Source organism: Fusarium odoratissimum (genome assembly GCF_000260195.1).
Source record: "Fusarium odoratissimum NRRL 54006 unplaced genomic scaffold supercont1.9, whole genome shotgun sequence".
NCBI classification, from domain to species: domain Eukaryota; kingdom Fungi; phylum Ascomycota; class Sordariomycetes; order Hypocreales; family Nectriaceae; genus Fusarium; species Fusarium odoratissimum.
Window position 1 is genome coordinate 274437 of NW_022158695.1, and position 21461 is coordinate 295897.

At 49.4% G+C, this 21461-nt stretch overlaps 8 protein-coding genes across 11 annotated transcripts; 4 read left to right on the forward strand and 4 right to left on the reverse strand.

Annotated features, from left to right (window-relative positions):
- Positions 1-415: 415 nt before the first annotated feature.
- FOIG_06454 (uncharacterized protein) lies at positions 416-2611 on the forward strand. The gene is made up of 5 exons (XM_031205529.1): positions 416-1060; positions 1116-1362; positions 1413-1492; positions 1541-2392; positions 2445-2611. The coding sequence occupies exons 1-5, from the start codon at positions 791-793 to the stop codon at positions 2478-2480; spliced, it is 1485 nt and encodes a 494-aa protein (XP_031064253.1). The 5' UTR covers positions 416-790; the 3' UTR covers positions 2481-2611.
- Positions 2612-3063: 452 nt separating this feature from the next.
- On the reverse strand, positions 3064-5599 carry FOIG_06455 (5'-nucleotidase). The gene is made up of 2 exons (XM_031205530.1): positions 4965-5599; positions 3064-4914 (listed from the first exon to the last, which is right to left on the reverse strand). Exons 1-2 carry the CDS (start codon positions 5083-5085, stop codon positions 3269-3271), a joined length of 1767 nt encoding a protein of 588 aa, XP_031064254.1. The 5' UTR covers positions 5086-5599; the 3' UTR covers positions 3064-3268.
- Positions 5600-8928: 3329 nt separating this feature from the next.
- FOIG_06456 (uncharacterized protein) lies at positions 8929-13716 on the forward strand. The gene has a single exon (XM_031205531.1). The coding sequence runs from the start codon at positions 9618-9620 to the stop codon at positions 11811-11813; it is 2196 nt and encodes a 731-aa protein (XP_031064255.1). The 5' UTR covers positions 8929-9617; the 3' UTR covers positions 11814-13716.
- FOIG_06457 (uncharacterized protein) lies at positions 10077-14163 on the reverse strand. Its single transcript, XM_031205532.1, has one exon. The coding sequence runs from the start codon at positions 13466-13468 to the stop codon at positions 11861-11863; it is 1608 nt and encodes a 535-aa protein (XP_031064256.1). The 5' UTR covers positions 13469-14163; the 3' UTR covers positions 10077-11860.
- Positions 14003-16272, forward strand: FOIG_06458 (uncharacterized protein). Of its 4 annotated transcripts, none has more exons than XM_031205533.1 (4): positions 14003-14549; positions 14596-14897; positions 14965-15714; positions 15765-16272. In XM_031205533.1, the coding sequence occupies exons 1-4, from the start codon at positions 14435-14437 to the stop codon at positions 16113-16115; spliced, it is 1518 nt and encodes a 505-aa protein (XP_031064257.1). In that variant the 5' UTR covers positions 14003-14434; the 3' UTR covers positions 16116-16272. The 4 variants fall into 4 exon arrangements, with proteins under 4 accessions (XP_031064257.1, XP_031064260.1, XP_031064258.1 ...); XM_031205536.1 differs by having other exon boundaries at positions 14972-15714; XM_031205534.1 differs by having other exon boundaries at positions 14003-14897.
- FOIG_06459 (uncharacterized protein) lies at positions 16213-16710 on the reverse strand (the record flags this gene model as incomplete). The annotated part of the gene is made up of 1 exon (XM_031205537.1): positions 16213-16710. One exon carries the CDS (start codon positions 16708-16710, stop codon positions 16213-16215), a length of 498 nt encoding a protein of 165 aa, XP_031064261.1.
- Positions 16711-17783: 1073 nt separating this feature from the next.
- Positions 17784-18782, forward strand: FOIG_06460 (uncharacterized protein; the record flags this gene model as incomplete). Its single annotated transcript, XM_031205538.1, has 3 exons — positions 17784-18081; positions 18129-18515; positions 18589-18782. 3 exons carry the CDS (start codon positions 17784-17786, stop codon positions 18780-18782), a joined length of 879 nt encoding a protein of 292 aa, XP_031064262.1.
- A 145-nt stretch (positions 18783-18927) lies between these two features.
- FOIG_06461 (uncharacterized protein) lies at positions 18928-21149 on the reverse strand. The gene is made up of 9 exons (XM_031205539.1): positions 20890-21149; positions 20685-20842; positions 20531-20635; positions 20125-20484; positions 19887-20075; positions 19751-19837; positions 19480-19702; positions 19326-19427; positions 18928-19275 (listed from the first exon to the last, which is right to left on the reverse strand). Exons 1-9 carry the CDS (start codon positions 20988-20990, stop codon positions 19014-19016), a joined length of 1587 nt encoding a protein of 528 aa, XP_031064263.1. The 5' UTR covers positions 20991-21149; the 3' UTR covers positions 18928-19013.
- Positions 21150-21461: the final 312 nt, after the last annotated feature.

Sequence of the window (21461 nt, forward strand, 5' to 3'; positions counted from 1 at the left end):
GCATTCTGAATTGATTGGCGTTAGTTTGAAATTAATTGGAATTAAATTGGTAGAGTTGTGACTGTTTAAAGTATATATAAATTGGGTGGCTGGGTTAAAAGTGAGGTGGCCGGTCTGTGGGGGTGGCCAGTCTTTGGGTGACGGACGTTACCGCAATACCCAGCCTACCTACCCCGCAAACTTGTCTCCCATGTCCACACCCCAGATTCTGGTGGAGCAAGCGACGGTAGATCTTGCGGGGGAAGCTGGCGTGTTGGATAGTAAACGAGTCGAGCGAGCTCTAATTCTATGGTGTTCCCAAAGGCTAAGGCCAAGCCCAAGGGGTGTGTAAACGTTTGGGCTCTTTATGTGACTCTGCTTGGCATTGACCGCCACCCGAGGTTCGGTGGGATTGGTTCGATATCGAGATGTATGACCCCATGGAAGGGGGAGGGGGGCCTTTGAGGAGAAAATGCGTATATATAAGAGGGCGATGATCGTGGACGAAATGACAGAAATAAACTGGAGACAAAGAGCAGCGAGAAACAGCAAAAGACTCGGGGGTAAGACAAGCAGAGAATAGCTTGCATCTTCGTGGAACCTGAACCTGATCTTCTCCATCCTGCACTGCCAAATCCACCTTTTTCCTCTCCTTCTCAAAAGGGGGCCACTGCCCAGCACTTTTTCTCCTCCTGGAAACTGTGTAACAGGACTTCTTTTTCATCTTTTCCTCCTCCTCCTCTTTTTTCCCCTCCCCCGTCCCACTCAAACTTGACTTCATCACCACTTTCGGATTTTGACCAACGCAACCATGGATCGAACAACCAATGGTGACGACGGCGTCGAGAAGCAGGCCGAGTTCAATCATCTCGATCAGGCTCCTAGCAAGGTCAGCTCTGAGATCGATCACGACCATGGCTTCACGCAGGAGGAGCAGCGCAGCATCATTCGACGTATTGATCGTCGGCTCGTCGTGACTGTTGGTGCTATGTATTGTGTTTCGCTTATGGACCGAACCAATATGAGTGCTGCCAACATTGCGGGCATGAGCGTCGAGCTCCAACTCACTGGCTTCCGATACGTAAGTCTTCTTCTCTCTATTCTGGGGGTCGAAATCCAACTGACGATTGTGGTAGAATATTGCCAATTTGGTCTTCTTCATCCCCTACGTCATCTTTCAGCCACCGTCGACTGTCCTCATCCGCAAAGTCGGTCCTCGTCTTCATCTGGCCCTCATCACTATGATGTGGGGTGCTGTCATGGTTGGTATGGGATTCGTTAAGAAGTTCCCTCAGCTTGCAGCTCTCCGAGCGGTTCTTGGTTTCTTCGAGGCTGGTTTCTTCCCCAGCTGTGTCTATCTTCTCAGCACATGGTACACTCGATGTGAGTATCTTCACTGCTTCAAGTGAATCAGCACTAATCAAAGACCATAGATGAGGTTGGAAAGCGATACTCTGTCTTCTATCTCCTTGGTTGCGTCGCTTCTGCTTTCTCTGGTATTCTCGCCTATGGTGTACGTCTTACCCCGAATACACTCGTCACTCTTACTCACATACTATAGCTCATGCAACTCAATGGTCGCGAGAATCTCACTGGCTGGCGTTGGATTTTCATCATCGAAGGTACTCTCACCATCGCCCTCGGTATTGCTGGATACTGGCTCCTCGTCGACTTCCCCGATTCCAAGCGCAAGACATGGTCGTTCCTCGGTAGCCGTGAGCGTCAGTGGGTCGTCGATCGTATCCGCCGTGATCGTGGCGACACTGAGGTCCCTCCCTTCCAGTTCAGCAAGTTCATTCGAGGCGGTGCCGACTGGAAGGTTTGGGCCTATGCTATGATCTTCTTCGATACCACCACCATCAGCTACGCCCTTGCTTACACCCTGCCTATCATCCTCGTCGGAAACATGGGTTTCAGCGTTGGAGCAGCTCAGTGTCTCGTTGCGCCTCCTTATGCCTTTGCTGGTATCGTCATGTTCGCTACTGCTTGGGTCGGCGACAAGTATCACATCCGAGGCCCCATGATCCTCTTCAACATGCTTCTCTGCCTCATCGGGCTTCCCATCATGGGCTGGGCCGAGAGTGCCAACGTGCGCTACTTCGGTGTCTTCCTCGTCACCGCCGGTGCCAACAGCAACATCCCAACTGCCATGTCCTTCCAGGCCAACAACATCCGCGGCCAGTGGAAGCGAGCTTTCTGCAGCGCTACTCTCGTTGGCTTTGGTGGCTTTGGCGGTATTGCGGGCAGCCTGGTGTTCCGCGAGCAGGACAAGCTCACGGGGTACAAGCCTGGTATGTGGGCTTGCATCGCCTGCTGTCTCGTCACTGTCATCCTCGTCTGTCTCTGTGACTTGGACTTTAAGAGGCAGAATGCCAAGGCTGATCGGGGTGAGAAGGTGTTGGAGGCCCATGATGTGAGTAAGCCCCCTCGTGCTGACATGACAACATCACTGACAAATATTCTAGGAGGGCGCTTCTTCCGATTTCCGCTATACTTACTAAGATGGGTGGATACATGAATGAATGAATGTCAAATGCCAGGATGAGGTTGTTCTGTTTCTATGTATTTGTTTCAGTCTAGCCTAATAACGTCCATTGTTCACATCTCTTGTCTTTCAGCAACTTAACCTGACCAATCTTACACTCATCTTGGTGACATGCTCGCAAGAGACAAAGCCCTCCTTGTCACATCAGAAAGTGTTCGTCCTCCCAAGTCATATTCTGGATAGTGTTACTCTTTGACAACGCCGTGTCTCTTGTTCATGGCAGTGACCATCGCACAATGTGCACTCCCACCCGAACACTTGGCCTCCCACCGCCGTCCAACAAAGGACTTGTTTCTATTCACCAATTTGCACAAAAACCCCAGCTCTTCCCACCGTGACGTTGCTGCCATACTAGAAGATATTGTTCTTCATCGCGACCATGGGTCACCCTGAATACGCCGTCCCGGTATACCTGTGTATTCTTGCCGTGCTGCTTGTACTGTGGCTCCTGCTTCCCGTTGTGTTTATTATGTTGTTAGTGGTGAAAAGTCGTCTTGAGAGGAGGGAGGTGGATTGGCTGGAGGAGGGTTATTTGGTCCCAGGGGATGAGATGCAGATGAACTATGAGACGTTCCTGCGGGTGAGGACTTGAACATTGGAGGTTGATGTGATTACATCTGGTAGAAATTACTGACACTTAGGTCAAAGCTTCAAACAACTGTTGATCGGTTGGAACAAATTACTGCAAGACTATTGATTAGTCCACTGTAAGTCATCTATATATACAAATTGCATTTCTACCATTTACATCATGAACAGAACCATCGCGACACCGAACACAGCACTCAAGATCGAGGCGTGAACACCACTAGCCGCATTACCATCTCCTCCTGCACTTCCGCCCTTACCCTTCGCCTCACCCTGCTCAGCATCCTCACTGCTCGTCGCATTCGTCTCAACAACACGCTCCTCCAGCTTGGGGTCAAGAGGGTTATGCGCATCAAGGTACCCAATCAGAACCTCATCCTGCGAATCAAGGGTAGCCAGGTTCTTAGCATCGATGCTGAAGAAGTTATCACCGCCTCCAGCAAGGAAATCAAGCGTGACGACGCGATACTCTGTCTTATCCTCGAAAGCTTCACCGTTGAGGGTTGCGTTGACGAGCTTGGAGCCGTTCTTGTTGTCGGGGTTATACTCGATCTTGAGGCCCTTGGAAACCTGGAACCATGATGTGATTTCCTTCTTGTTCTTTTGGTTAACGCCGGTTACTGCACCCTCGAAGACTTCCTTGAGCTCAGCGCCAGTGAAAGTGAGCTCCACGATTGCGTTGCCGAAGGGGAACGAAGTGAGAACTTCACCGCGAGTAATGTTTCCCTCGTCGATGGTGGCGCGAACTCCACCGGCGTTGATGAAGGCAAAAGCGGGCTTGTCGTCGTCATTGCGGCTCTGGTTAAGACGGTATTCGAGCATTGCGTCAGCCATGACCTGGCCGAGAAGACAATCTCCCTCTTGACACGTTGACTGATCAAGTTCAGCCTTCGTGTTTCCGACAACCTCAGCAGCGAACTTCTCAAAAGGACTGCGCCACCCTTTAATAGTCTTGTTGAGAGCCTTATCCATCTCGGTCTGGTTGGTGAGATGGATAGGAGCGCCGTGGTACTCGAGGGCTTTGCCGTCCTTGTCAAAGGTCAGATCGATGGAGCCGAGATATTCGCCCCATCGGTAGGCAGTGACAATAAAGACTTCGTCTCCGTTGATGTCCTTGACTATCGTGGGATAATCGCCCTCTGCCTTTTCCATGTCGCCGAGAAGAGTGTGGCTGTGACCGCCGATGATGAGGGACAGACCCTCGGTCTTTGCAGCAAGCTCCTTGTCGACATCGTAGCCAATGTGGGTTAGAGCGACAATGCGGTTGATGTCAGTCTTGTTTCGAATCTCCCAGATAGACTTTTGCACTTCAGTGATGGGGTCAAGGAAGGTAGTCTTGTTTCCGACACTCGAGATCCCAGGCGTGGTGTCAGTGGTGACACCGATAACGGCCAGATCATGCTCCTTGAAGATCTGGTAATTCTTGATCGTCTTGTTCAGTCCCTCGTATTCACTCTTGACATTGCATGAGACGACGGGGAACGTCAGGTTCTGGAGAAACTCGCCGAGCTCCTCATCACCGCCATCCCACTCATGGTTACCAAGCGTCATGGCATCGAACTTCAGGGTGTTGAGGTTCTCAGCAATCTTGGACGGTCCGTAGAACGAGTAGAACAGCGTGCCTTGGAACTCATCGCCTGCGTTGAGCCAGAGGTTATCGGGGTGATCTTTTCGAAGCCCATCGACTGTGTGCTTTATGCGCGCGTAACCGCCAAAACAACCCTTCTTGGGATCCACGCAGTCAGTGCCCGACTTTGCGAATTCGTCGAGATGGGCGTGAACGTCGTTGACGTGAAAGAACGCTACACGAATCAGTCAATTGAACCACTCATCACGCAAATTGATCACATACACATGTTATAGTGTCCATCATCATCGACGAATCGCTTATTCAGTCGCTTGCTATATAGGACATCCTCAGCAGATACCAAGCCCGCCAAAGCGAGGGCACCCAGAGTAATTGACGACTTCATGATGTTGACCTACACACAAAGAAAAGGTGAACAATTCATCATCATCAGAAAATAGGCCCGTCGCCCTCTTTATTTTGACAACGGCCCCGGCCGATCAAAGACTTGGGGTCGAGCAAAGGTTCCATGAGACAGGATCGCCAAGACACACGTGGGCAACGTGAGTGGCCAGCCGAGGGAATATCTTCACTCAATCTCCTTCTCCTTCCTTGTCAGCTATAGTGTAGCTATCGTATTATCTATCACTGCGTAGAAACGTGTAGAGATTGTCTGTATCAGCCAAGACGGAGTTCGCCATGATAAGAATAGATCTTGGGCGGGTTTGTCCGACAGATGCTGATGGGCAAGGTTTTGCTTTATAGCGCCGGTCAAACGGCTTTGGAGCGGTAACTCGCCCGTGAGCAGGAAGTCTAATTATCTGTCAATCAACCGTGTTATCTTTAAGCTGATCAATGTCCCTGTAATGTAATAAATGACGGGTGGGTTACATTTCCTCTTTCACAAACTGACTCATGCGACTTGTCGTCGTGGATCATTGATCATCTTGATATTCTGGGGCGATTTAGTTTTTAGTCTTTAAGCTTAAAACCCCCCATGGCTAACGCCGTCTTCGCCTCCGACATTCGCGGACATGACAATCACTCACTGGATGTGCTAATCGCCACAGGCTTTTCGGGCCTCTGTTGAATTGCCCATTTCAGCGACCCAACATGTCTTGCCAATGGCTCCTCGATACACTTTCCTCCATCCATGTCACGTTCTGGGATTCAATATCGAGATGCCTATTCTGGTCTAGTCTCTATGCTGCACAACATCGCTAGTAAAAATGCTGATCAAGCCAGTCAATGCGCTGAGTTGACTTGTGCGAGGATCGATGTGTTGATTACTATGCTTTGCCGTTTAGGCGGCCTCCGGAGCAATATGCCCATCGTTTATCGACGCTAGGTTCTAGTTATTTGTCCGATATTTGATGCTATCGTCTTTGGTATCCATTTGGCAGCATCCTTCGCTGGTGTCTCAGGTAGTGGAGGTCTAGGAAGAACTGGGGCACTAACAAAGCTTTTCGCCGCAACTGCACGACTCAGTACCTCGCGATGGTCGATATAAAAGAAAAAAGAGGCGTATCAAAACTCATGCAACTCGTATGAATTCCCGATATCTGTCGGCTTTCGTAGTGTTGGAGCGGTTAGGCTAGAAGCCCGCCAGTGCGCTTCGGTGAGTTAGCGGGTGGCGTAGAGTGTTAGTGAAGTTGTGGCTGAACACCGTCAATCCCAGAAGATGCTTACCCTATACCAGCTCCAACAGCATCAGGGGGTCGTGTGTAGGTACCATAATCCTTTGAAAAGATCATCGAGAACTTGACACTATTGTAAAGATCTCCACGTCAGTTAGTCGATCACTTATTCCCGAGCTCTATTAATAAGAAGGAGGCCTCTTGTGGTCGACGATTTAGTAGAGTACCCCTGTTCATCGTCCGCTAATCGGCAACTTCGTGGAGATTATCCTCATGATGGAAAGCACTTGTTACTGTTGACTGTTGAGAAGTTTATGAATGGAAACGGAAGTCTTGACACTGGAACTCAAAAGTAGTGCCGAGGTTTCAAAACAGCGGAATATCACCGAAATTTCAAGCGGGCATACTCCTTGTTGCCTAAAGTACACAGAGTCCTAAGGCATGTCAAAGAAGTCAAAATGTCCAATATTGCATCTATAGCCCCGAAGGACCGTGTACTTATGGTTCAAGACACATATCTAGTAAACTAGCTAAGTGGGAGATCTAAAATAGTCGGTATTCAAGAGCAAATCCAAGAATACGAACTTCAAGATAGCTCTTTGACAGCAAACTTCACAACGAAGTGATCACATGGAATGAATTCATTTCGCCTGCCAAGAGATAGGCTTACACCAAGAACCGTTAGCAAGTTACCCGTTCCAAAAACCACTTATGTCCCTGTCCTCGAGCCAAGACGGCGCCTCAGCCATGCTGCAGGATTAGTTGAAATAACCAAACGTCCGAGCGACGGTGATCACGAGCCCCTCAGCCGCAGATTACCACGGAACGGCGCGCAAGCTGTTAAGAAAAACGGGAGAAAGGCACCCGAGAGGCTGCACTCTTCCTTCGACCACAGGTCCCCCGGAGGCGTTGCACATGTATTTCTGACCAAACGGCTTCTCCCTAACTTGATGAGGCTAGTGAAGAGGGTTCTTTTGAAGTTGGATCAACATACCGGCAGCTGGGATGATACCGATTCGCTGAGGTGATTTTCAACGGGGATGTGGGTAGGAATATGAAAGGAGAATCACTATTTGCTCATTGAAATGTTGTTGCATTGATCTTCATGAGGGCTTGGCCAGTGAGCTATCGAAGCGGGTGTTCCTTAGCATCACTGGCCGATGCAACTGCGTGATGACGGTGGCTGGAGTTGCTTCTGTCGTTCAGCTGTGATCACTGTGAGTCCGCACTTGCTACACTCATCGACCGCAACCTCAATGATCTTCGAAAGAATCGACAAGGAATCCATCCCTAAGCCGGGAGTTGGGGGCAATCGAAACGCCACCATGGCAATTGCAACCCTGAAGATGGAGTACGTGACCCTTTCTGCACATTGTAGAGGCTGCTCCAAGGGAACTAATCAAACACATGCCGATTGAGTGTGCTGCACTCCAAGGTCTGACCTAGTCAAGCTTGGGCCGAATGGTCTGAGGTTGGTCTAGACTGGGTAGTAGAACTTGTTTCAAAAGAAACTGGCATGGAAAAGGATAAGCGTTAAATGTCAGAATGGCGTGAGTTCAAGTTGCTGGTTCTAGTTTCAATTAATTAGGGACAGAAAAAAGGGCTTGTGGAAATAGCGTTGTTGGGAGTATGGGTATTGCAACAATATTTGCGGTTTAGGTTTAGGTTTGGTTGCATACCAGTTCCCAGGCCCCAGGGTCGAGATAAGCCCTCTGATGTGCAGTCAATGGTTCAGTAACAATTGGATGATTGCTAATGAGGGAAAAATGATCTGCAAGATTTGAATTTCTCTTTTTGAATTTCTTGTTATAGCTTGGCCCATTCGTGCTGATGCAGGTTCTTGGCATGATACTACATAAGCCACGCATAGACCACGATTGTTGGTTGAGAAGCGAATTGATGTAGATCTTGGCAATACAACTCTTTCTAGGTTTTTGTCCGAGATTCTATTCATCGTCTACAGTGCGAATCTGACATTGAGATGTTGATAGAGAGAGGCTTGAGAGGCTCTGGGAGAATGAGGTCATGACGGTTGAATCCGAAAGGGACCAAAGGGAATCCTTTACTCTACGTCATCAAAAGCCAAGTAAAGTAATCAAATCAGAATTTCAGGGTCGCCCTCTTGCCAAGACTCGGCGCCAACGGCACAGGCGTCCCCCCCCCCCCCTCTTAGACTCTCACTACCACTCACCACCACTAGAAGACCATTGGCATACCCCAACTCCCGAGCCCACGGAACCGGTGCACACAAAGGGCAAAAAGTCAGTTTCTGAGTTCCACCGAATGCTAGAGAATGGAGACGGCGCCGGTCTTGTTTCTTGGTACGAGGAGCAACGCCAGGTTCCATGCCATGGCGTCTTGTCTTTTGTCTTGATCCCTTTTTAGTGTGCAGCCACAGGGAGGGCGTTACATGGGCCAGAAAGACGGGCCCAACTCTATTTTATTTGCTGCAGATGGCAACTGGGGACTTGCTTCTGCACGGGAGAGACACGCAGCCCAGGCGACAGCTCAACCCAGGTTGTCCCGTTTGAACCTTGCAGACAGGGATACAACACGAGCGAAGTGGCCGTGACCGTGACCAACCTATTTTCCTTCAGCCCAGCCTCCACCGTCATCTGCTTAAAATGGCGCGTGGCAGCCAAAAGCCATTCAATGAAACAAAAAAAAAAAGCCACTGAAGATACCGTAAAAGTAATAAACAAGAGAAAAAGGAAACACTGAGAGAAAGAGCTGATTCAGCGGTGTCTGTGTCAGAAATCCCAAGAAACCCTGATCCTGAGCTGAAACTTGACTTTGAGGCTGACGAACTTGTCTTGTCTTGTATTAAACGATCATCACCACCACCATCCTATCTTCCTCGCACCAAAGAGAACAAAACCGTTAGAGCCGAGTTCACTGTACATACAACTTTGTCAGTAGGGCTCAGTGTCACTCGTCTATCGACACAGCCTCATGCCAAGAGAGCTTGTTCGAGGGCCAAGAGCCGAGTAAGCAGGGTCGAAGATCGGTAGTTGTGTGTTATTTTTTCTCTACCTATCGATCGATCTTGTTTGTTGTATATGTAATCCTCTTTTTTTTCTTGCCTTGCGTAAGACCATACCAAGACCCAAGACCTCTGCAATAGCTTGAGACACGGACACGACAGGGAAATAAGTACAAGCGGGGAGTGGATTCTAGGTTCTTAAGACCGAGAGAGAAGCTTACTTACAACTTACACCACTTCACTTTACTTCACTTCACCTTTGCTTCTCAGCTTCTCTCCAACAGGACATGGCAGAACTCCGCCCTTCTTCCTCGACAAATGGAAATCATCACACCCCAGGACTATCAGAACAACGCTCGCAAGCGACAGCGTCGCAGTCTTCGTCCCTGTGATGCCTGTCGGAAGCGCAAGACTCGCTGCGTTACAAAGGACGGCGACGGTGACTGCGTCCACTGCCAGCTGAGAGCTACGCCGTGTACCTTTCAGCATGATCCTCCGGAGCGACAGGTCGCCAGCGGTAGTGGCAGTAGTGGTGTTACCGGTCCAAACTCAAATACAATCTCCCTGCAACAGCCGCAGGACGATGTCGGTCATGAGGACCAGAGCCAAACGTCAGCGCGGAGCATGAGCCAGAGCCGGAAAGCGTCGCGAGACGATGTCCAATCTGTTCACTCCGTCCCCTCGGTCCAGGCATTTTTATCTCCTGCTGAAACCCGAGCTTCTGCTGATAGCGGCATTCCTCTCGCTCCGCCCTCTGTCATGGTCCCTGAGCTTGGTCCCCTGGATCGCACTATGGGATGCTCGTCTACGCGGTTTGCAGAGCTTTATGGTCTTGGGAGCGATATGGAACCTATACTAATGCGACATCGACCCTACGATCCTCAGACTCACGAGTTTAGTCTCGACACACATGCTATTCGACGCGTGCTGGAGAGAGATGACGGTCAGGAGTATCCCTTGACATTTCACATGGCTCGTGACGAAAAAGCAGTTGAAGGCGATCCGACATTTTCTCAGGTCGACGCCATCGAGAGTTGTGTTCGTCCTCACGGCCCAAGTCTCGTTGAGCTCTTCTGGAGACACGTCCAACCTTGCTATCCCATCCTCTCCAAGGACCCCTTTACCCTTGCCTACAGCCAGTCATACCGACGGATTCCCGCCGCCCTCCTCGGAGCCATCTATCTATCCGCCATTCGCTGGTGGACCTACGACCCTGAGCTCTCCATCAGAAACCCCCCTGACGCCGCCCTCCTCCGCAGGATGCTACGGTCTGCCATACCGGCATCTTATCACCGCCCAAAGCTCAGTTCCATCCAGGCCGCCCTCCTTCTGCTGCAGTGCCAGCCCGAGGACCCCCTCAACCCGGACCACACGTTCCAATGGGGCCTGACCTGCCAGGCGCTTGCGATCGGCCAATGTCTTGGGCTTCACCTTGATGCGAGCAACTGGACTATTCCGCAATGGGAGCGCAATGTTCGCAAGCGGCTCAGCTGGGCGCTATTCATGCAGGATCGCTGGACGGCATTGGCTTACGGACGTCCTGTGCATATTCACGACGATGACTGGACAGTGGGCGATCTTACACCGGGCGATTTTTCTGATTTCGACAGCGAAGGCCACGCAGCTTCGGTGTCCGCTTCTGGATCGGTTTCTAGTTCTGTTTCTGTATCTGGCTCTGATGATGACCGGAGATCTATTGCTGCGACTGGCATGACGCAGTTTATACAGATGGTGCGGTTGACGCAGATTCTATCCGTTGTCTACTCCAACTTTTACACAGCGCGGACCTGTCGTGAGCAAGATACCATTATTCTCTGGGAAAAAGCCCGGCCGCTGTTCGAGATGTTGACGAATTGGTACCATAGCATTCCGCCGACACTGCAGATGAACGTTATTTACCAGCGCAAACTGTGCTTCCACGGATATCTGCACTTCTCCTACTACGGCGTCGTAATGACCCTGCTGCGCCGCTTAATACGCTCTACAGCACTCCCACCGCGGTGTTCGGACGATCGAGTCCTCTCCAGCATTCGACAGATTGCGCTTCAGACAGCTCAGAGCGCCATATCTTTTGTTATAAGCTTGCGACCTGACCATCTCGAGGCGTTTTGGTACTTCACGTCACCCTACCTCTTCTCGCTCCTCGGCTCCTTCACCACATTACTTCTCGTCACTTCGTTATCATCGCAGGAGCGACATTTCTGGCAGGAAACCCTGAACTCGTATCTTTGGAACCTTCGCATGATGAGCAAAAGCCACCAACCGATGCAATATGCAGTTAATCGACTGGAGGGGGCTATATTGCGCGGCCTGGAGCATTCTCTTGCGGTAAATTTGAATGAGCCGCTTAATGATAAAGTTAGCCCCATGATGGGCAATTATGGTGCTGATGTTTATGAATATACTGATTTCGGCGACTGGGACCTCGCTGCGGGCGCGTCGGGGCCTTATGATCTTCTCAGCGGTTTGGTCATTCAACCAAATCCTATGATGCCGCAGAGAGATCTTGGATGAAGGGGCCGCAAATGGGAGGAATGCGGCGGAAAGGTTAATAGAAGAAATTAGTCAGCATCTTCGAGGCCATTGTCAGACTCAACTGAGCTGTCCTTGCAACCCCTCGAATGCCGCATATTAATATCAACTAAATCAACCATACCATCTTCCACAAACCATCCCAACCTGCGCACACCGTCACGCTCGCCGCTTGCCCAGTTGGGCGGTATAGGTAGTCGGAAACTCAGCGCTCGTCCTCCGCAGAATACCTCGACGAGCTGACCCCTCAAAAAGAGGAAGACTCCATCGACGAGACTGACGTTATCGTGTCGTACTAATTCGGGACCGTCGACAGGTCGGGGGATATAAATACGGTACTGATCTGCCCAGAAATCGTCGAGGGGTGGAAAGTCGGTCATGAGGGCGACGGAGAAGAAGCCGTTTCCCTGCGAGTTGAACTGGAGACGATGACCTTTACCTGAGCTGTCGGTCTGAAGCATGACGCCAAAAGTATGGGCATCACAAGCTGCGACTTTGAAGTCTACCATGAGATCCTTCTTCCACTCCGCAGAGCCCAGCTCAGGGAAATGAGTCGCTGTTGTGCCGAGGGAGCAGAGATATAAGCTTGGAGCAGCATTGCTAGGCGAAACAGGCTTGGAGCATCGCCATATGTAACTTCTAAACTCTTGAGAAGCATCAATGCGCAGGCAGGCGTTTGTGTCCGCCCACATAACTCTAGTGACACCAAGATCACCTCCCCAAAGCCACTTCTTCTCATCGTCCGCGTAGTCTCCAATCCAGCCAAAGGTGATTCTCTTGTCGGGATCTCCCGCTTTAGGGCATGACTTGGCTGCGTACCAACGGCGCCCGTCGAGTCGGCCATGAGATCCATCCCTTGGCACGCGGAATGGTCCGTATGGTGCGTCAGCGATGCGATATACTGTTCCTGCATTGGGAGCGTGGAAGCGCGAGTACACAAGATACCACTTTCCGTTGGGCAGTGTGAAGATCTCTGGACATTCGGGACAGAAGACGTCGTTGGGGGCGTATAGAGGTTCAGGCGCAACGGTCCAGGCCTCGAGATCCGGGGATGTTAACAATGCGATGCATCCGCGACTCCAATACGGGCCATTGGCCAGTCGAGTAGCTACAAGCATCCAATATCGACCTTCGGCGCGGTTATAAAAGACAAAGGGATCTCGAAAGTCAATGTCCTCATACTTATCGAGTCCTTGGGGATGAATTGTGACTGGTGTTGCGTCTTTCTCAAACCTCGCACCATGAAGATCTTTTGCTTTGGCACGAAGTATCGTCTGTCGACCATTTTGCGACAAATTATACCCCGTGTAAAAGATGTTCATGTTTTGGTCCAAGTCAAGCACCGTGCACCCAGTCCAAGCACCATCGGCATCTGGATCAGAGCTTGACTCACCAGGTGACAAGACAGGCTCTGGATCACGCTCCCATTCGATAAGATTTGTTGATCGGAGTCGCGACCATGTTGCTCTTAGACGCTCTGGGTGGTGCTTTGTGGCTGGCGGGGTGCTGAGGTGAAAGACGTGGTATGTATCATCAATGAGCAGAGGAATGACATCGGCGGAAGCTTGGTAGTTTGATTCGCGAGAGTAGGGACATGATTCGGGTGGTGGGGTTGGAACAGGGAGTATTGATCGCATAATCGTGGTGTTGAGAGAGTGTGAAGCAGAGTACTGTGCTGTATTTGGTGGTGGTGGTGGTGGTCATCCAGGTTGAAGCTGTCTGTTAGTTGACTGCGAACGAAATAAAGTGAAGCAACGTCTAATTATATCCATTTCGGAGACAACCTTTCTTGGCGTTCTCAATCCAATGATACCTTAGGTTAGGGAGTGATAGCTCAACTACCTACACTACAGTAGCCGAATGGTCGAAGCTTTTTCTTCAAGACTCCATCGACGGACCTGATGGTCCAGGCGTCTTCCTCGCAAGGAAGTGGGAAGTGAACAAAGAGTGAGATGGAATGAGTCTGTGAGTTTAAAAAAAGAATGATAATCACATAATGCAACCGTGCTCCTGTTTTTTTCGCACCCACGTTTCCCGAATGGTCCCTTTTGAGAAAAGCCCCGGCATCAAGATGGCGCGGCGCTTCCTCAAGAGGTAAAGCTTCATGACTCGGGTGAAACTTTATTTCGATGATCCTGACTTTTGACGGGTTAGCTTGGGTTTCCATCTGAGCCCAATCGTTTGGGGCACTTGGGAGAAGCTCTTCTAAGCGAGCTCGGAGCGAGGTTCCAGAAGCAATGGGTCTGTTGGAGGAGAGAAAAGGGGGCTTGAAGATGGGAAGTTACTGAGTGCGTGAGTGAGCAACTCGTGATACCACTCCTCACTCTGAGGCTTGGCCCTGTACCCTGAGCCTTGTCATTGCTGTAACGTTAACTGGAGCTCGCAGCTGAACTTCCATGATCCATCAACTGTTTTAATATCATCGTATCCACTTGCACGGTATCACCGATAACTTCTTCCCCATACCATATCTTATTCCAAAACAGAGCTAGACCCAGAAGCCGTTGCCGTTGAAGAAAAGGAAAGGGTCAAACCTCCCTCCCCCCTCCCTTTCAGCCCTGTAACTTAACGCGCGGCCATCCGTCCGCGGAGAGAAAAGAAACATGCCGAAAAGCATCGTCAAGTATCCCTACGTCTGGCTGTGCTGCGGCTTCGCTGCCCTCGGGGCTTGTCTGTACGGCTACGAGGGCGTATACTTTACCGGAGTTTCGACTCTCGGTAGGTCTTTCAGCGTAGAAGTGTCCTCATATAGCTGACTGTCAAGATGTCTTTGTTCGCGACTTTGGAACGCGGGGTGATGATGGCGAATTCCACATCTCTCCCCAGAATCTAGCTGTCATGACGAGCATGATCAATGTGGGCGAGTTAGTGGGATCGTTGTTAGCAGCACCGTTAAACGATCTATTCGGCCGAAAGGGCTCGCTCTTCACCGGCTCCGTTGTCGTGGTCGTTGGTGTTGTAATGCAGCTCTCTACGACTTCGAGTCGTGCTCTTATCACCGCCGGTAGAGCCGTATCCGGGTTTGGGGTGGGAACCTTTTCGGTAACTTCGCCTTTGTACATGGGAGTAGGTTTTCTAAAGTCTCCGATTGATTATGTGAGAGTCTTCTTATTGATCGTGTGATTACTTGTAGGAAATAGCGCCGGAGTCTTTGAGAAGTCCCCTTCTTATGTGCTGGCAGCTTGTTTTGTCTATCTCACAGATCATCGCTGCTGGTATCAACAGGAGTGTTATTCACAACGACACGAGCTTTGCATATCGATTTCCAATTGGATTTCAGCTTATCTTCCCATTGATTCTATTTTTCGGAATTACATGGCTTCCAGAATCGCCGCGTTGGTTGCTCCGTCGTGGTCGTCATGACAAAGCGATGCGTTCTCTCCGCTTACTTCACCATGAAGACAAGCACTACGACGCCAAACCCGTGATGCAAAATATCGAAGAAGATCTCGAAAAAGAAAGTTCTAGTGAAATCGAAAGTGCGTGGATTCAACTAATCACAGATCCGATTGAACGTCGCAAAGTGATCTACAGCGCAGGTGCCCTGATTGCCCAGCAGATCAACGGAATCCAATGGTTTTACTACTTCGGCACCATCTTCTCCAAAGCAATTGGTCTCAAAGACCCGTTTCTAATGACACTTATTGTATTCATCATTCAGGTCTTTGTCGTCCTTGCGGCGGTGTTGCTGGCCAACAAGATCCCACGACGACCTCTTTTGCTGATCACCACGGGCGTTATGACAGTGTCTATCTTTGTGGTAGGATGCTTGGGTATTCCCGGTGGAACTCCAAGTGAAACTGTAGGGAAAGTGATTATCAGTTTTGTGATTATTGAGATTGTAGCCTTTAATTTTGCTTGGGGTCCCCTTGGCTGGACTATTGTAAGTGTTTCGCCATTTCACTTGTTGTCTTTCTGACACTCTTGACTTAGGCTTCCGAAATGGCCGTTGGAAGAAACCGAAACAAAATCTACGCAGTCGCAGTCGCTTCTTTCTGGGTCACGGTCTGGGCTACCGTCTTCACCCTACCATACCTCTACTACTCCGCCAACCTCGGTCCCAAGACAGGCTTCGTATATACAGGCTTATGCTTCGTCACGTTGACTTACGTATACTTCTGCGTCGGCGAAGTTACAGGCCGCAGTATGGAGGAGATAAACGGCTTCTTTCGTAATGGTATCCCTGCACGACATTGGAAGAAGCAGCCGTTCGTTGAAGCCCAGAGAGATCACCAAGTCAACCTCGTTGAGGTACAGGGACACGAAAAGACAGCGAATCGCTGAGATGAGTTATGAATTATGTCTCTATGAGATCTATACCCGATTGTTGTCTATATGCCGGCCATGAATATAACTCCTTTGAAGAATCCCTGAATGTCATCTATGGTCGACTGTGCCAATACCCTCCATACCTTCGGTTGAAATACACCGTCTTGGTGACTATATTCTCCTTTCCGTTGTGAATGACCTTTCTGGGCACTTCAATATATCCTGAATGTAGTTGCTTGCGAGACCACGTCTTGTCTCCTCTGTCTCTGTCTTGAGCGCGCAGTGGGTTGCTGATATCTGGAGGAGGTAGTTGCGGCAAAGGCTGCGCTCTTCCAAAAAGAGGTTCCAAAGGTTCAGACTCATAAGTTAAGGTTACGTCTGGTGTTGCTCGACCATAACCCATACTGTCTCTAGTGAAGCGATCCGTGAAGCTCACGCTTCCCATCCATATTTCTTGTCGCCCCATACTTGAGTATGGCGATGGTGAAGGTGTATTGTTTTGAGTTTGTCTATTGTAACTGGATGCAGTGATAGGGTTTGAAGGTCTACCAGTGTATGAGGGAGCGTAGGATGCTTGTTGAGTCAACAAAGCTGGGTTGACAGTCTGCATTGTGTGTTGAGGTTGCTGATATTGGTATTGTGGAATTGAAGTGTAATTGTACATAGATCGTTCCATTTTGCGAGAAACTGAGCTTCACATATGATATGATATTCTTTATTTCTTGTTGTATATGCTATTTGAACAAGAACGTTGAAGTGATTATTATACATCTTTATATGAGTGCTTCTGTTCATAAGTTCTTCAATATCCTCACCTTCAACAACGCCACAGTTTCTTTCTTTAGACTGTTCCTGAAACATGAAACAAACACCCAACTAACAGCTTTAATTGTAAGAGTTCAGATCCCTGTTTCAGCAATGAGCCGCTTCTTTGTTCTTTGTTCTCCTGGTAGGGGTTCCAACTATTTACCTGTGCTGAGGTTGAAGATACCCAAAATAGGTACGGAAACCCCTCTATAACAAAGAAATTCTTTTTTTGTTCTTCTGACGTAGTCATAGACTCATTGTCCATCACTGCTGGCAGTGCTTGAGATAAATCATTCGTCATGGCCACGTAGCTCTGGACTATGCACGCTGCCCTTTCTCTGCGCTGATAACCTTTCATGCCGTGAAGTGTAAATAATCCAAAAGCAGTTGATAGTCCAATTGGAATATTTTCCATGGTATGTATGGCTTGTTTGTGTAGAGTGGCGCTTCACATTGCGGTTGCGAATTCAACTGCAAGCATGTTTTATTTTCTTTCCAAATGGATAACCCTATGACATTTATGCTTGACCTTCTCAAAGGTTATAAGTTTGTCAACACCTGAGGTTCCACAAGCTGAACATATCTGTATATATAACTTCGGACAATAGAAAGAATAGGCCGCTAGGCGGACAAGATTATTTGTATAGTGGTTGACTGTATCACCGAAGCCTCGGGCCTCATTTTGCAAATCAAGGCGCCATCATGGACATTTATGCATCATCACTTCTCTGTATGACTCGAAGACATGGAATGAATACGATGAATCGAGGGGAGATCAATATTGGAGGTACTGTCCTTATAACATTCTTAGATCGCCCACTCTCTCCCTGTCTCTTGAAAACACAATCATCCCAGCCTGAACATAATATCATCAAGATGTACCTCCTATCACTAATTTACACCTTGATCGGCGTGGCTATCGCCCAAAATGTATTTACTACAGGAACATGTGTGACTTCGCGAGGATGCGGCGCCTTTCCTACTGCTTCGCGTACACCTCCCACTACGATAACGAATACCATTCAGTTAACACTAACCCGCATCGTAACCGTCTGTCCTACAGCGACAGTCTTTGTCTTCAATAGCACCTCAACCACAACCGGAACTCAAACTGTCAACTCAACTGTGGTCTCTGCTCTGCGGGTCACCGAGACGTCTACTGTCACGACCAATGGTGAGCCAAAAGCCCCCGAAGAGGACTATGATTCTGACCCCGTGTAGTCACCTCCACCGACACGGAAGAAGCTACTACTACTGTCACGTCAACAAGTACCGTGACATTGACAGCTACCATTCGACGCACATCTACTATTCCTGCTACAGCAGGCTTCGTCCCCATCGCCTCTGAACCAGGCTACGTCCCTCGACGCCGTAACAAACGTGGCGATGACAAGTTGGTACCAACGGCTCAACCGGCCCTGGAAAAGAGATGCTGGCCAGATATCCAAGCTGTTGTCTGCAACACTACTATGTTCACTCTGACCGCCCAAACCGTTACCCGGGTTAGATGTCGCACGCCGCTACCTACTATAACTGTGACTCGGAACGTAACTGCGAACACTGCTACTGCGACTGTTACTACTACAGTTATTAGTACGCGGACTGAGAGTACGACTGTGCAGGCCACTGTGGAAAATGTGATCACTGAGACGACTACCTCGACTTGGACTTGGACCACTAGGCCTATCGATTGGAATACGACATTCTTTGCGACCACAACTCTCGCTACTGCAACGACATACGCTGCATGTCAAGCGAATAACCTCATCAATTCAGCGAACGGAGGACATTTCATCTGGCAAATCAACTACGGTGGTTCAAGAAATCAGATCCAAGTGGGAATTACAGCACGGAATGCTTACGAATGCTGTGTAGCATGCCATCAAACTCGTAATTGCATCTGGTCCAACTTCCCAGGAGGCTGCGAATTGGTAATTGCGAACTCCTGCAATCCCAACGACAACTTCAATTCATCATTCATCACTTCACCAGATGTGAGGAGGGGAACGACGATTAGTAACGGTCCTTGTGGATTTATTGCCAATGGGGGAGATATCCCTCTGGTTTAGATTTCGAGTAGAGTGTGTATACTTAGGTAACCCCTATTTAAACATTTTCCTCCTTGTGCTCAGTCACAGAGGATCTCGCACCAGCCTTGACCATATCGTCCTGCTCGCTTGGAGCGCGATCGTGAACGTAGCCAAACATGACGTCCATCTCTTCGAGGGTCTTGCCCTTTGTCTCGGGGAGGAAGAAGAAGGCCCAGACGGTGGCGGTGATCATCCAGCATGCGAAGAAGAACCATGTTCCGTAGCCGAAGGACTTGAAGATGTAAGGCAGAGCCTTGGTGATGGCGAATTGAGTGAGCCTGTAGTTGTTAGCTACTGTGTATTTGGGATATGTGTGAAGGAGTCTTACCATTGAACACAGGCTGCGTATGTACCTGTCAAGGTTCGGAGAGCACCAGGGAAGATCTCAGCCGAGACAATCCAGGGGATACCGTTGAGACCAAACGACCAGCTATCAAAAGTTAGAATACTGTCATCCGCGTCGTGGGTATGGAAAAGCTTACAAGACAGAGTAGATCATGATCATAGCGGTAGCAGCCTTACCACCAGCGGCAGTCGAAGGAGAAAGCTCCTTGCCCTCAGCAATGATAGTGGCGGGGTGTCCAATCTTGACATAAGCTCCAACGATCCAGAGACAGACAGAGCACATGGCGGATGAGATGATGGTAGGGTTACGTCGGCCCCACATGTCGATGAGAGCACCGTAGAAGATGATAGATGCAACAGCTACAAAGAGTCAGTAAGAGCTTAGTATCGGGGGACTGTTGAACATACCCTTGACAAGACCATAGATACCAGTGTACAGGGCAACATCGCTGATGCCGAGAGAACCGAAAAGAGTGGGTGAGTAATAGTTGATAGCTGTCGATGGTTAGCAGTGTCTTGTGTAGAAATGCGGTGGTCAACTTACCAGCAGCACCAGACATGTTCTGCAGAGCAAAAGAGCAGAAAACAAGCAGAACACGGTTTCGCATTCCCTTGCGGGTAAGTTCAGATACAGCGCCTCGGAAAAGAGCCCAAGGTCCGGTACCAAACCTGCTAGCAACGAGGGCTTCATCCGCAAGACGCTTTCGAATCATATCAAGATCCTCCTGAAGATCTAGCCCACCATTAGCACCAAATTCTCATCCTGGGCCAACAAAACTTACACTTATGATCACGAGGAATCTGTCGCAGACTCTCAAGCGCCTTGGTAGCATCCTCCTCACGATTCTTGCGCATCAACCACAACGGACTCTCATGCAGGAAGAATCCACCAATGAAGAGGATAGCGGCGGGGGCGATCTGAACAGCCATGGGGACTCGCCATGCTGCAGCGGAAGAAGGGTTCATGTTCTGGTTGATGCCATAGTTGATCCAGAAGCCGATCAGAGAACCGGTTTGGTATGTTACTTCGAAGAGACCGGTTAGGATACCGCGAATGGAGACGATAGAGAGCTCGGCGATGTAGCTGGGGACTGTGGCGGTGATGGCACCGCATGCGATACCGGTGAGAGCGCGACCAGCGTCTGAAGATGTTAGATAGAGACTGAGATGAATTGAAGAGTGACTTACAGATATAGGACAGTTGGTGAGTGGCAGCAGTCATGAGAATAGCACCGATGAGGAACACAACAACGTTGGCCTGCAGAGCCCACTTGCGACCAATCTTCTCAGTAACTTCAAATCTGTCAGCAATCGTCCCTAGTCCAGAAGATTAAAAACATACTCAGAAAGCAAATGATAGCACCGAAGAAAGCACCAGCTTGGAAAGTGGCAGTGATGTTACTCGAGATATCAGCCGAGTCCTCGGGCTTGATGTTAAAGTCACGCTTGAAGCTATCGCGAGCAATGGTAGTGCCGATAAAAGCAGAGTCATAACCGAACCTATAATTGTTAATACTCAAACTTCTCGTTTTAGTGAGCGAACTTACAGCAGCGATCCTGTAGCAATAACAGCAGCCTCAGTGTACAGTCGCCAATTGTACACCTCCTTTGGCGTAGGCCTATCTTCCACAGCGCGAAAGCCACCCATATTGTCTAATGTTTATCTTCTGATAAATGAACCTTCTGAAAATGGAAGTGAAGAACTGCTGTGTTGCATGTAAATCCTTCATCCCCCGCAGGAAAGTCCCCTCGGATATATAGCTTATCCCATCGTCAATCCGGGGGGCGTGGGGAAAGCAGAATAATAATCCGGGGATGGGTGTGGAGAAGACGAGGGTGAGGTCATTCCAACCATGTTTTTCTTTCCTTTCGCATGAGGAATAAGAAGTGACAGGGGTGTAGTAGTTCATCATGAGTCAGTTGAGATTTTGTTTGGAAAAGGATCCGACACGCGAGCCGATGCGACCAAGAGAGGCGATTGGTTCTTTGGTCATGCGGGGATGCTTGGCTAACAAGATCGGTAACTTAGGCGAACGATATACCGAATTTCCAAGGCATCATATGACTTTGTTCCATGTTTGAACGAAAACTAATGCCGGAATAGATTCATTAACAGTCA

Excerpts from the sequence above, each read along its gene's own strand:
- FOIG_06458 (XM_031205533.1), top strand. The coding sequence starts at position 14,435 with ATGCCGAAAAGCATCGTCAAGTATCCCTACGTCTGGCTGTGCTGCGGC. Across the intron at positions 14,898-14,964 it reads CTTCGCCTTTGTACATGGGA|GAAATAGCGCCGGAGTCTTT; the intron begins GTAGGTTTTCTA and ends GATTACTTGTAG. Across the intron at positions 15,715-15,764 it reads GTCCCCTTGGCTGGACTATT|GCTTCCGAAATGGCCGTTGG; the intron begins GTAAGTGTTTCG and ends CTCTTGACTTAG.
- FOIG_06457 (XM_031205532.1), bottom strand. The coding sequence starts at position 13,468 with ATGCGATCAATACTCCCTGTTCCAACCCCACCACCCGAATCATGTCCC.
- FOIG_06455 (XM_031205530.1), bottom strand. The coding sequence starts at position 5,085 with ATGAAGTCGTCAATTACTCTGGGTGCCCTCGCTTTGGCGGGCTTGGTA. Across the intron at positions 4,915-4,964 it reads TGATGGACACTATAACATGT|CGTTCTTTCACGTCAACGAC; the intron begins GTATGTGATCAA and ends TGATTCGTGTAG.
- FOIG_06461 (XM_031205539.1), bottom strand. The coding sequence starts at position 20,990 with ATGGGTGGCTTTCGCGCTGTGGAAGATAGGCCTACGCCAAAGGAGGTG. Across the intron at positions 20,485-20,530 it reads TCACCAACTGTCCTATATCT|ACGCTGGTCGCGCTCTCACC; the intron begins GTAAGTCACTCT and ends TAACATCTTCAG. Across the intron at positions 19,703-19,750 it reads TATCTATGGTCTTGTCAAGG|CTGTTGCATCTATCATCTTC; the intron begins GTATGTTCAACA and ends GACTCTTTGTAG.
- FOIG_06454 (XM_031205529.1), top strand. The coding sequence starts at position 791 with ATGGATCGAACAACCAATGGTGACGACGGCGTCGAGAAGCAGGCCGAG. Across the intron at positions 1,493-1,540 it reads CTGGTATTCTCGCCTATGGT|CTCATGCAACTCAATGGTCG; the intron begins GTACGTCTTACC and ends CACATACTATAG. Across the intron at positions 2,393-2,444 it reads AGGTGTTGGAGGCCCATGAT|GAGGGCGCTTCTTCCGATTT; the intron begins GTGAGTAAGCCC and ends CAAATATTCTAG.
- FOIG_06456 (XM_031205531.1), top strand. The coding sequence starts at position 9,618 with ATGGAAATCATCACACCCCAGGACTATCAGAACAACGCTCGCAAGCGA.